Source organism: Myotis myotis, unplaced genomic scaffold, assembly GCF_014108235.1.
Source record: "Myotis myotis isolate mMyoMyo1 unplaced genomic scaffold, mMyoMyo1.p scaffold_m19_p_16, whole genome shotgun sequence".
Classification (NCBI taxonomy): Eukaryota; Metazoa; Chordata; class Mammalia; order Chiroptera; family Vespertilionidae; genus Myotis; species Myotis myotis.
Window position 1 is genome coordinate 44,053,620 of NW_023416320.1, and position 13,652 is coordinate 44,067,271.

Below are 13,652 nucleotides of genomic sequence, written 5' to 3' on the forward strand. Positions count from 1 at the left end.
TTTCTGCCATGGCTTCTTTGTGTGGTTGCTGTGGGACAAGACCCTTAAGACTCATTGGTATCCTTTTGTTTAGCAGAGTTCTTCAAGACACATAGGTAAAATGTGTAAAAGGCCTTTTGTAAGTTGCTGACCTGTACTTGGACCATGTTTTTTGAGCCTGACTAGAGATTGTGGAGAAAAAGGAGGACAGTGTGCTATCACCTCAAAAGAGTGTTTCTAGGAGTTTTCAGCAGTGTCTAAACTGAAGGAAGGATCCCGCTAACAACACGGAGGTCATCACTAATCTTAGTGATTTACTGTTTTTGCTGCAGGAGAAATGGTTTAAAAGGTAAGTGGCAAGTGATAAAGTAGAAACATTGTGAGGAAAATAATTAAAACTGAGGGACTATTTTGGGATGGAGCTGTGAGAAGTGAGAGGTTAGTTGATAGCGTAAGGATTCTAAGAAGGTGGGAGGGAAGGTGAGTACTACCAGTAAAGGCAGGGGTTCTCAACCTGTGGGTCGCGACCCCTTTGGCGGTGGAACGACCCTTTCACAGGGGTCGCCTAAGTCCATCCTGCATATCAGATATTTACATTACGATTCATAACAGTAGCAACATTACAGTTATTAAGTAGCAACAGAAATAATTTTATGGTTGGGTCACAACATGAGGAACTGTATTTAAAGGGCCAGAAGGTTGAGAACCACTGAGTAAAGGGCTTGTTTTAAATGCAAGGTCCAGTCCTCTGATGTAACAGGAAGGAAGAAAGCGAGTGTGACCGTTGCAGACCTACAGAGATTTGCAAGTTTGGTATGAAGAGGTTGGCTTCTATTTTCTCTGTAACAAGAGGAGAGGTTAACTGTTTCTCCGAATATTAGTAATAACGGTGCTTAGTAAGCGACTTGTTTTATATGTGGATGGATGCCTTAGCTCCTCAAGTTTCACAGGGAGCTAAATGACATATCCACAGCGGTGAGAACAGAAAGAATAGGTGCTTAATAAATACTCCATTTATTTTGATTCTAATGGTTGTAATGATGATGTTAAGTAATGATGCCCTTAGGTCAAAGAAAAGCATGTGCTCTAATCGGGCCCCTATTACAGGAACCTGACTAGTGTGAGGGATGAGAATCACAGAAGGCGAATGGCAGCCCAAGGGAGGGAACCCCACCAGCTCCCTCCTTTCTGTCCGGGGCCCTAAGAGTTAAGAACAACGAGCTGGCTGCCGCCGTTTCCTAGAGAGGCCCCGGAAACGCCGCTGGCAGCCGGGCCACTTCTCGTTCCCATCTAGCGGTTTGGGTTTAGGACTCTGGGTTGGTGGGGTCAAAAGGAGAGGGGCTCCCTCCTCCCGGACTGCTGGGCCTGCGGGGGGTGCAGGGCGCCTGGTGTGTAGCCCCCAGAACAGTGAGTTCCCTCTTGGGGCGGGGGGAGGGAGGGAGCAGAGGGCTGCGGGCAGGAGTGGAAGCTGCTCTGCGGGTCCCAGAGGGAGTCACCTAAGGGTCTGGTCAGCTGGTGACGCTCGGGTCTCCTGGAACCTCACGTGGCAGCGCACTCCAGCGAATAGTCCCTGCCAGGGGTTCGTAATTAGCCCAGCTTCGGTCAGTGCTGGTCAGGCCCCATCCTAAGGCCCCTTTGGGCGCTGACAGTGAAGACTGGCCTGCTCTATAGAGTGACACCGTAAGGACAGCCTTTTAGTACCGGCTATGGCTTGGAGTGTGCTGCCCTTTGAGGGAGCCAGTGCAGGGGAGGACCCCTCTGCTGTCAAAAGTGATACTGTCTTAGCAGGGAACATGCTGGCACGGGTTGTTACCCAGGCTCTCGCTTCCTTTGTAAGGACTTTGATAGAAATATGTAGTAACTTAGAAAGCAAAACATTGAGACTGGTTCCACCTTTTAACACACCCCTAATTGCTCAGGATGCTTTGGGAATGCCAGCCCCGTTTGGTATAAGGTCTAGGGATGTAAATCCGTTCTCATCCAGTCAATGTATTCTCAATAAAGGCCTTCTTTGAGGGTCATTTGAAGTTTGGGGTTATGCCCAGCTTTCTGCTTCCTGCTCTAGTTTACTGTAATAGCCGAGTGTGTGAAAGTCATAGTCCAAACAGACTTGGGACTGAATCCTGCTCTCCCGCTTTCGGATTGTGTGGCCTTGGGAAAGTTTCTTGATGTCTTTTTGAACTCATCTATAAAATGTTGGTAACCGTTTATATGCCTCAGAGGGTTATTGAGAGAATTAAATGAGAAATAGTATGTGCAAGTTACTCAGTTTACTTCAGTAGTAGTCAACTTTTTTCTTGTTTTTCATATGCACACCTTTGTATATCTTTCTTTTAGGCTTTCATTTTTCCCAAGTTATGTATTCTTTCTATCTTAACTCGGGTGCCAAGTTCATACATAACTGCCTTCCAGTGATAGATCACATTTTTTCGGTCCCTTAAAGTAGGTCAGGGATTGTATTTGCCTGAAGAAGATAAAGTTGAGGCTGAAATGGATACTGGGATTATGATAGACTTAGAGGCAAGAAAGAGATCTCGCATTCGCTTTCTTTTATAGTTAGTGGTTATTGTTTAAAATTATTATCCGAGTCCTGCTTTGCACTAATTTCTTGTTACTGGTTATGGAAATCCTAACTTTCTTTTGAAATTGACTTGAAAGGTTTCATCCTTTTAAGGACCAAGTTATTCTTTCTAAACTAAACAGGGTGCTTTCTCTTTAGTGGCTTCTTTACCTGCATGTTGATTCCTTGAAGTCTTATGATTGGTTCCTTTCCCCTGCCCCAATAAAAAAAAACTTTGTTTTTTCCATTAAGTGTTTCTAAGCTCTGAGTGGACAATTAGTATTGTATTCATTCTATTTTTGAAGCCTGATCTTCATATTTTAATGTGAAAATTTAATTTTTTAAATTATTTCCTTGGAAAAGATATATTGGGTTAACTCTTAATTCTAAACACTTGCATATGGGAAAGGATTTTTCTAAAAGGACTTCTAAAGATCATATTTCTTATTTTCAGGATTATTAGCAGACCATTCTATGCCTACAACTGTTATGTTACGATGACTGGGAAGGAAGAAGAATACATTTTAACAAATGCCTCCCAACGTGACCCGTTTCCTTCCGCAGGATTTCTGACCGCTAGCGTGGCTGTGACCATTGTGATGGAGCAAGAGAAAAGCTTGTTGGTCTCAGATTCTAAATGCTTCACTGAAAGGAAGAGTTCAAAAAGCTCTTTTACAGGTGAGGGATGAAGAAGATGATCTGAATGCTTTGGAAATCCATTATAAGATGCGCTATAGGGTGTGTAGAGAGAACAGGGCATTAGAATGAGACAGACTTTAATTGTGTTAACTCTTACAGCCTTAATTTTTTCTTTAAGAAAAAGAAATGTGATAATATTTGTCTTACATATCTACACTAATAAAAGAGAAACATGGTAATTGGCGTACGACCGCTACCCTTCCCATTGGCTAATCCCCCTGTCACTCACAGAGTAGGGCTGAGATATGCAAATTAACTGGCAGCCAAGATGGCAGCCGGCAGCCAGGCAGCTGATGCGAACATGGAGGCTTGCTTGCTTCAGTGACGGAGAACTCCAACGTTCCCCGCCTGACTTGCCGGCCTCTCAGCTGCAACTCTAAGCAACTATGTTGCGAATAAAGAAGCTAAAAAAAACCCAGAAACCTGCTTTACTCAGTGGAGCTTCAGCCAGCTGGACTGCAACACTGTATCAAATACAGACGGTAAAAAAGGCCAGAAACCTGTTTTCAGCAGCCGAGGCCTCAGAGCTAAAGCTGGCCCAGAATAAAAAAAAAAGAAAGAAAAAAAGGAGCGGTTGGGAGCTTCAGTGCCAGCCTAAAAACAGCCCTCAGCCCCTCACCCAGACTGTCCAGGCACCCCAGTGGGGACCCCCACCCTGAAGGGTGTGTGACCAGCTGCAAACAGCCATCATCCCCTCACCCAGGCTGGCCAGGCACCCCAGTGGGGACCCCCACCCTGATCCAGGACACCCTTTAGGGCAAACCAGTCAGCCCCACCCATGCACCAGGCCTCTACCCTATATAGTAAAAGGGGAATATGCCTCCCAGCACCGGGATCAGCGTGACAGGGGGCAGGGCCCAAACCCCCTGATCGCCCTGCAGCTCTGTGTGTGACAGGGGGCGGGGCCCAACCCCCCCCCCCCCCGCCCCCCATGGGCCCTGCTCTGTGTGTGATGGGGTAGAGCCATAACCTCCCCACTGGCCCTGCCCTGAGTATGAGAGTGGCGGCGCCCCAACCACCTGATCGGCCCTGCTCTGTGGGTGTTAGAGGGTGGCGCCCCAACCCCCGCCCCCCCATGGGCCCTGCCCTGTGTGTGATGGGGTAGAGCCATAACCTCCCCATTGGCCCTGCCCTGAGTGTGACAGTGGCGGCACCCCAACCCCCTGATTGGCCCTGCTCTGTGGGTGATAGAGGGCGGTGCCCCAACCCCCTGATCTGCCCTGCCCTGAGTGTGACAGGGGGCGGTGCCCCAACTCCCCTATCGGTCCTACTCTGTGAGTGACAGGGGGGAGCTCCTCAACCTCCTGATCGGCCCTGCTCTGTGCATGACAGGGGGGAGCTCCCCAACCCCCTGATTGACCCTGCTCTGTCCATGACAGGGTATGGAGCCCCAACCCCCCTGATAGGCCCTGCTCTGTGCGTGACAGGGGGTGGCGCTGCAACCTCCCCATCGACCCTGCCTTGAGTGTGACAGGGGGCAGTGCCCCAACCCCCCAATCGGCCCTACTCTGAGCGTGACTGAGGCTGGCATCGCAACCTCCCAATCTGCCCTGCTCTGTGCATGACAGGGGAAGGCGCCCCAACTCCCCAATCGGCCCTGCTCTGAGCCCGACCAGGGGCTGCACCTAAGGATTGGGCCTGCCCTTTGCCACCGGGAGCAGGCCTAAGCCAGCAGGTCATTATCTCCCGCGGGGTCCCAGACTGCAAGAGGGCACAGGCCGGTCTGAGGGACCCCCCCTTCCCCCGAGTGCACAAATTTTTGTGCACCGGGCCTCTAGTGTGTGTATATATATATATATATATATATATATATATATACGCACACACACACATATATATATGGATTAATGAGATATTATATGCAAAGCTACTGTTCTTAGTAAATACATGCATACCTTAGAGAAACTACAGTTTCAGTTCTAGATCACAATAAAGCAAGCATCTCAATAAAGTAAGTCATAATCTGGTGCAGGTATTTGCTGTCAATTTGTAAAAAATGCAACATCTGTGAAATATAGTAAAGCTAAACACAATAAAATGAGGTATGCCTGTAGTGGCTATCATAGTTATTTCTGTATACACTCAGACATTGTCTTGTTTTCACCTCAGATGGTGTCCTATTCAGTTTCTCCCCTACTCAGATCCCCTTTTTTCTTTTAGATCTTTAAGAATAAAACTAGTGAATTAATTTTAATGAATACATCCCTTGGCAATTGCTGACAACTGTTCAAATACTTGATTAGTGTTGTTACTAAGTACAAAAATTTCATTTGCTTCTGATGTTAAGTAAAACTAACTTAAAAAAAAATTATTTACAAGGTTTTACTTTGTTATTTCCTCTTTCCACTGCAATTCAGAATTCCCCTGTCAGAGATTAGGAACTATATTTAGAATATTTATTTATTTTTGCAGGACATGAAAGTAAGAATAATTTAGAAACTGTTCAACACAATAACCGTAAGGCAGATAAACTTAAAGAGAGAGCCTCAAAATGGTCTAAAAAAGATGGCCTACAAAATTGTAAGCATGAGGATACAAAAGAAATACCACTGACAGGGTCCCAAGGAGATGAAACTTGGCATGATGGTTTCTATGAGAATAATGGCAAGTCAGAGAATCAGGAAAATTCTACAGGAAAAGAGGAAGAAAAACCCAATGATGGGGGTTGGGGCCCAGGAGAACATGCCAGTGCCTCTGTCCAGCAGAATTCATCCTTCAGAGACAAACCCTACAAATGTTCTGAATGTTGGAAAAGCTTCAATAACAGTTCTCATTTGCGTGCTCACCAACGGACCCACTCAGGAGAAAAACCTTATAAATGTTCTGAGTGTGGGAAATGCTTCAGTAACAGCTCTCACCTGATTCAACATCTGAGAACACACACAGGAGAGAAGCCCTATCAGTGTGGGGAATGTGGGAAAAGCTTCAGCAATACCTCCCATCTTATTATCCATGAGAGGACACACACAGGAGAGAAACCCTATAAATGTCCTGAGTGTGGGAAGAGTTTCAGCAGCAGCTCTCACCTGATTCAGCATCACAGATTACACACTGGTGAAAAACCATATGAATGTCCTGTTTGTGGGAAATGCTTCAGCCACAGTTACGTCCTAATAGAACATCAGAGGACTCACACTGGAGAAAAACCTTACAAATGCCCTGACTGTGGGAAGGGTTTTAGTCAGAGTTCCAGCCTGATTCGCCACCAGCGGACACACACAGGTGAGAAACCCTACAAATGTATTGAGTGTGGAAAAAGCTTTGGTTGTAATTCTACTCTAATAAAGCATCAGAGAATACATACAGGAGAAAAACCCTACCGGTGTACAGAATGTGGGAAGAATTTCAGTAGAAGTTCAAACCTCATAGCACACCAGAAAACACACACAGGAGAAAAACCCTATGAAAGTTCAGATTGTGAAGAAAGTTTGAGTCAGAACTGCAGTGTGATAGAAGAATGTAGGACCCAGCCAGGAGAGAAACCATATAAATGTTGTGAATGTGGAAAGAGTTTTGGCCTCAGCTCCCATCTCATCAGACATCAGAGGACACATACAGGAGAAAAACCTTACAGATGTTCTGAGTGCTGGAAAACTTTTAGTCAGAGTTCCACCCTGGTGATTCACCAAAGGACACACACAGGAGAGAAACCTTATAAATGTCCTGATTGCAGTGAGTGCTTTAGTCAAAGTTTTAACCTTATCAGGCACCGGAGGACCCACATGGGAGAAAAACCTTACAAATGTACTGACTGTGAGAAATGCTTTAGCAGAAGTGCCTATCTCAGTCAGCATCGGAAAATTCACATACAAAAGTCTTTTGAGTCTCCTGAGGTTGAAGATTTTCCTCCTGAATGGACTTGGAAAGACTGTTCAGGGGAACTGGCCCTCATCTCATCATTTTCAGTCCCAAATTCATCTTCCTCTTAAGTCCCAAAGTCCACTTTTCTTTTTGGGACATTATTATTAAGGTGTTCTCTGATCACTGCACTACAAAGTGAACCCGTCGGCCAGGCGGGAACCTGAGGAGGGGCAGTGAAGGATTAAAGCAGACAAGAGAATACACTTGGGACCAGGTGGATCACTGCCTGGATGAGGAAACAGTGACACAGCCTGTAAGCCGAAGCTTTATTTTATAGTCAGATCACACAAAGCAAAACAAAGGCAGTGGTCAACATGTTTACAATAATCTATTTTGTTACTCAAGCCTTGTTTTGGCAGCAATTGATACATATCCCACAGCCCATTAACTAGACCTAGGAACAAGGGAGGACTATAAGGTCAAGCTTAATTGTGCTAGGAGGGCTCTGCCCTCCAACCTGGGACTTGTATGAGGCTCTGCCACAGGTCAGTCTGAGGCTTGACCCTATAGCCGCTCCCTACACAGTTTCTTTGGTTTGTTTGCCAAAACATCTAGAAAAGGTGAACCTCTTGGGAGGATGGGAAGATCTAGATCACTAACTAGGTCATTGAATCTGCCCAGTGAGAGATACTGCCATGGATGGAGAAAAAGAAGAAATTTGTTTTGATCTAAGGTAAAACAGGAAGAGCTTCAAAAGAAAACTTAAAGTGTGCCCTGGCCAGTTTGGCTCAGTGGATAGAGCGTTGGTCTGCAGACTGAAGGGTCCCAGGTTCAAATCTGGCCAAGGGTACATGCCTGGGTTGTAGGCTTGATCCCCAGTAGGGGGTGTGCAGGAGGCAGCCGATCAATGACTCTCTCATCATTGATATTTCTCTCTCTCTCTCTCCCTCTCCCTTCCTCTCTGAAATCAATTAAAAATATATTTAAAAAAAGAAAGAAAAAAAACCTAAAGTGTAACCCAGAGAGTAAACAAAATGACACCCAAGAGCCTGCAGCTGAGATACCGTTGAATTGCCTTATTTTCTCTTTCCTGATTGGGTGGCAATAAATCATTACTGGTCTCAGGGATTTATCCAGAGAAAGATTTTTTTGAACAAATAATCTGATTTCCTGGCTGTTCTTTGGGTCTTAAGGAAGAAAAGATTCATTTTTAAAAAATGCATTTTCAATTGCTGAACATTAACTTTTGTAGTATTAGAACTGCACTAATAGAATAGCCACTAGCCACCTGTCTATTTAAATTTATATAATTAAGATGAAATTTAAAATCCTGTTCCTTAGTCACACTGGCCAGTTGGATCATCTTGAACAGGGGTCCTCAAACTATGGCCCGTGGGCCACATGCAAATACAAATACTGTATTTGTTCCCGTTTTGTTTTTTTACTTCAAAATAAGATATGTGCAGTGTGCATAGGAATTTGTTCATAGTTTTTTTTAAAACTATAGTCCGGCCCTCCAACGGTCTGAGTGACAGTGAACTGGCCCCGTTTAAAAAGTTTGAGGACCCCTGATCTTGAAGGTAGCCTCAGACACCTGGGTGTCCTTTGGACCCACTAAAATTGCACAATCCTTTTGTTATTGTTTATCCTGTGAACATGAAGTTCACGACTAAGAGTGAGTAGGCTGATAATGTAGCACATCATTATGGTAATATGGCAAGCATTTGGGTAACTGCTGCCTTTTCTGTTGGAAATTACCCTTCCTGTTACTCCCCTCTCTCTTTCATTTCGCGTTTGTTTTCTACCTCTCTTTGACCCTAACCTCCTCTGCCTTGTTCAACTGTATTCTAACCCAAAATTAGTGTGTGTTTTTTCTATCATTTGTTTTGTTTCCCTTCCTTCCCTCTCCCACCTTCCCCTCCCAATGAACTAGGAATCAAGTCAAGGCTAAGGATAGTCCAAATGCTTGGTTATAAAAGATACAGGATGCTTGGCAATCATTAACATCATGGGCATGTGGCCACTTACAAGCAGAGGTAGCTTGTGGGTGCTAAGATAGATTGCTGGTCTAACATTGCTTGACTGGTAAAAGCAACAAATATCCTAGGATTTGACACAGTGTGGGATGAAGTAGATGCTTTAGTTGAAAAAGGGTCAGGATTAATTTTGAGCCATGGATAAACGGTCAGATTTAAAAAAGTATTAGTTGATTAGACTGACAAATACAGGTGGAAGATTTTCTCTTAAAATAGCTTACTTTCTGATCATTAAAGTCAGAGTTGCTAAAATATAAAGTCAGAGTTGGTAAAGAAGTATAAAACATATAAAAGTATGAACACCAAAATAAAAATCACCTGAAATCATTTTCCTCTGAGATCACTTACCATGAAAGTTCTGGGATCTTTACCAATAACCACTTTTCTAATATATTATTGTGTGTTACACACACACACACACACACACACAAATTGTCATATATTATTGTCTTTTTTCCTAATTTCACATCATTTGTCAATTTACTTGTTTTAAATTATTATGCGGTTTTTCATGGTTTCATAATTTTGCACTGAATGATGTACCATAACCATTTGTTTGATGTTGGATGTTTATATTGTTTCTAGTTGTTTGCTATTAAAAATAACACTACGGTAAACAGGGTTTATTTGTCTTTTGGTGGTTGTTTTGTTTTGGTATGGTGGTTGTGATTGCTTTTGCTTTTTTGCTTTGTGTTGTTACACAAATCTTAGTGTACATCTCTATTTCCATAGAGTGAATTCCTAACAATGAGATTATTGAGTCAAAGGGCATAAAGTTTTAAAGGCATATTACTTAATTACTTTCCTGTGCTGAGCCAGCTCCGCCAAGGGTTCACAAGCCTGAGTGAGGGTGGTGAAGGATGAAGAAATGACAAAGAGAATAAGCTGGGTCTAGGGACGGATCTTCCTGTGCCTGCCTGAGGCCACAGAGAGAGATCCAGAGGCAAGCTGAGCCTTTATTTTATAGCCAGAGGTAAAGAAGGTAGTGGTCACCATAGTTAGTGTTCTTGTGAGTTTCACGTGTTTTGGTGGCACTTGCTGCATCTCCCTCAGCCCATTAGCTTCCCAGATAAGCTCTAGGGAGCATCATAAGGTCAAGCCTAATTATGCTAAGAGGACTGTGCCCTCTAAGCTGGGACTTGTTTGTCGCTTTGCCAACAGGTCAGTCCGAGGCTTAACCCCATAGCCGCGCCCTACACTTTCCAGAAATGTTTATCAATTTAAATGACTCCAGTGAAATAATTTCGTTAAATACCTTTTGGAGGGGGTGGGAGAGAAAAACATGCAATTCAAGGTCAATAACTTTAAATGCTTGAAACCTCTTTTAAGGCAGCTTGTTTGGATAATCTTTCCCCAGCCTATTCCTTCCCCTCTCTTGGGTTAGGGTCAGCTGTGTGAGACTTTGGTTGAATCATTTTAAGAATTACTTGGATATTTTCTTACGCAGCCCAGGGCACAATTCCAGTAAATGTCAGCAGAAGCTGCTCTAAGAACTAGGGAAGTGATCTGAGGCCAAAGCCCAGAAGTACTAAGAGGAAGAACAGTTGAGGAAAGCTGTTTTGGGGGTCATGTGATGCCCAGGAAAGTGTTTTGACACATGATTATTTTAGTAGCAGAGAAAACATAGTATTTGGGGTGAAAATGGTAACTGGTGCCATACTTCCTTAAATTCAGCAGTGTTGGGCAGGATGGCAAGGAAGACGGATGCCCCCCCCCCCCCCCCCCGCCCCCATGGTGACTGACTTTTGATTTGTCCAAGGTCACAGCTGGTTCCTGGCAGCCAGAATTTAGGTCTCTTGATTCTAGTCACCCAGTCTTCCTACTACACTACTGTCATTCATCATTCATTCATTCGTTAACTACATTCTTACGGAGGATAAATTAAGTTCAAAGCATTGTGGTAGATGCTGTGGTGCTGTGGATTATTCTGATTTATCAGACACAGATCCTTCCCTCAAGGAACATAGGGACTAGTGGGATGATAAGACTTAACCCTAGATGTACTGTCAGAGCTTGGAACAATAAGGTATGAATAGACTATGATGTGACTTGGTGAGGGTGAGTGGAGACTTGGAAAAGGTGACAATTCAGCTGTGCTCCGAACGGCAGAAAGGATTTGTACATGAGTCATAGGGTTTAAAGCTGGTCATCCACCGTTAAATAATGGGTGAGCAAAGGCACTTACCTTAGGCCTCACTAAATTCTATGAAAGCCCTAGCCAGTTTGGCTCAGTGGATAGAGTGTCGGCCTGCGGACTGAAAGGTCCCAGGTTCGATTCTGGTCAAGGGCACATGCCTGGGTTGCAGGTCAATCCCCAGTGAGGGGTGTGCAGGAGGCAGCCGATCAATGATTCTCTGTCATCATTGATGTTTCTCTCTTTCTCTCCCTCTTCCTTCCTCTCTGAAATCAATAAAATATATTTAAAAATTTTTAAAAATTAAAAAAAAATAAATTCTAGGGAAGTTTCATCATTTTATAACAGGGGCCATCTTTCACCCTCTTGCACACTTTTGTTGTTCTCATTAGCACGCTTGTCCTGAACAAATTCAAGTTTAACTTCCCCAGACCTTACCCGAGTCCCTCCTGGCCAGTGAAGGACTGTCTCCTGTTCGTTTCCATGGTTCCTAGTCCACCCACTCTCTCAGGGCACTTATGACACACCTCTCTTTGTGTTACTTCTTTGACCCTGGTGTGTATTGGTTATGATTTCAAATGAACTTGTTTATGACTTAAGTGAAGTTGCTTTGACCCATGGGTGAATTTTGTTTAAATCAGGGGTGGGGAAAGTTCGGCCCGCCCTCGGACCATATAAGACCCGTGAAATCATTTAGTCTGGTCCTGCCCAAGGCATTGGGGGTGAGTTAATTAAAAGTTTGACCAAATATAGCAGGCTAATTTTTAAGTTGACAATTTCATATGGCCTGCACATGATGTTATAAATACCCAAATGGTGCTTGGTAGGAAACAGGTTTCCCACTTCGGGTTTAAATTAAGGGAGCTGTGCCGGGATGTCACTGACACCTGCTGAGGGGCATCACCGGGACCTTATCTATAAGAACCTGTGGAGGAAAAACGATCATGTGATACTGTTTTCTTGTGGTTTAAGACAACATAAGTTTACTAACTTACAGTTCTAGAAGGTTAGAAGTCCAAAATGGGCTAAAGTCAACAGAGCTGCTTTCGTCTGGAGACTCTCTGGGACCCTTTTCAGGCCTGAAGAGGCCTCGTGCGTTCCTTGGCTCCTGGCCCTCTTCCTGCAACTTCAAAGCCAGCATTGTTAGGCCGAATTCTTCTCATGGGGCCATCCCTCCGGTCCTCGCCTTCTGAGTCCTTCCTTCACTTGTGAGGACCCTCGTGACTACCGGGGCCACCCAGATACTCCAAATGGGACATTACCGGGAACTTATGAGGCTTTACTGAGTGTGTTTGGCTTGGACAAAGCTGCCCTCCGCTGCCCATCTAAACAGCTCTGAGAGATCTTGAGCCACTGGGTCCGGGCTGTGGTCAGGCCGCCCTTGGCAGGCAGGGACGGTGGCCATACACTGTGCAGCAGCATCAGGAAGAGAAGGGACATGTTCCTGCCGTGGGGAGGCCCTTCTCTGTAGGCAGTGCTGTGTACCAGGTACAGGTCCCTGCAATACCCTTAGGAGCCCCCCCCCCCCCCCACACACACTGCACTGGCCCCCGGCAAGCGAGGGACCTACGCTGGCAGCTGGCGGGAAGCACGGACTCCACCGAAAACAAACCTGGAGAAAGTTATTACGTCACTGAAGCTGGACTCTCGTCCCCCCTTTGCCTGGTGCGGTAGTGAAATCTGCCATTGGTTTGTAATGTTACCAGTTTAAAGGACAGTATCCTATATGCTATTGGCCTGTGAAATATTGCTATTGTAAGTTATAATGCCCACAGCGAACCCGTGTTAAGTAAATATCTGGAGAAGACAATCTCAGTCTCTGAACGCAACACGCCCATGGCCTCCTCCCCCCATGTCTGCTTTTGAGAGAACAGGGGCGAGGCACGTCAGTGTATCTTTAGTCTGAGCACAGCGACGAGTCTTCGCTGACAATGTGTGAAGGAAGGGAACGCCTGGCAGGGCCTCTCCCACAGGCAAATGCCCGCCTACTCGCTCTTCCGTTTTCGGCTCGAAAGTCACGTCCTCCAGCCCTTCCTGCCTACACACCGGGCACAGGGCCAAAAGGTTGTCTCTGATTCGTCTCGACAACCCCGGGGCCGGCAGGTTAGGAAGCGCCGAGTAAGTGCTCACGGAATGAATGGGAACATCCAGACTCTAGGCGGGAGAGCTCCGGGCGGGATTTCCTCGGAACCGACCCCACTTTTCCCAGGACAGGACCTCAGCGGCTGGGGCTGAGGCGGGTACACTGACCTCGGGACCCTGGACCGAGCCCCACCTCCTCCGGATCCAGCCGGGCCTTCCCCACCGCCCACCGAACAGCCAGCCGAGACCCACGCCCCCAGCCCACACCACGCAACATCGCCCTAGCGCCTGCCGGGGCGTCACCGCGAGGGCTGCGCCGCCCGCGATTGGCCAAACGCGGCATAGCGCCACCTCGGCCTAC

At 45.7% G+C, this 13,652-nt stretch overlaps 1 protein-coding gene across 3 annotated transcripts; it reads left to right on the plus strand.

The window, feature by feature from the left end:
- Nucleotides 1-1,275: 1,275 nt before the first annotated feature.
- On the plus strand, nt 1,276-7,906 carry ZNF572 (zinc finger protein 572). Of its 3 annotated transcripts, none has more exons than XM_036338679.1 (3): nt 1,276-1,386; nt 2,994-3,217; nt 5,651-7,906. In XM_036338679.1, the coding sequence occupies exons 2-3, from the start codon at nt 3,037-3,039 to the stop codon at nt 7,165-7,167; spliced, it is 1,698 nt and encodes a 565-aa protein (XP_036194572.1). In that variant the 5' UTR covers nt 1,276-1,386; nt 2,994-3,036; the 3' UTR covers nt 7,168-7,906. The 3 variants fall into 3 exon arrangements, with proteins under 3 accessions (XP_036194572.1, XP_036194574.1, XP_036194573.1); XM_036338681.1 differs by having other exon boundaries at nt 3,104-3,217; XM_036338680.1 differs by lacking the exon at nt 1,276-1,386 and having other exon boundaries at nt 1,412-3,217.
- Nucleotides 7,907-13,652: the final 5,746 nt, after the last annotated feature.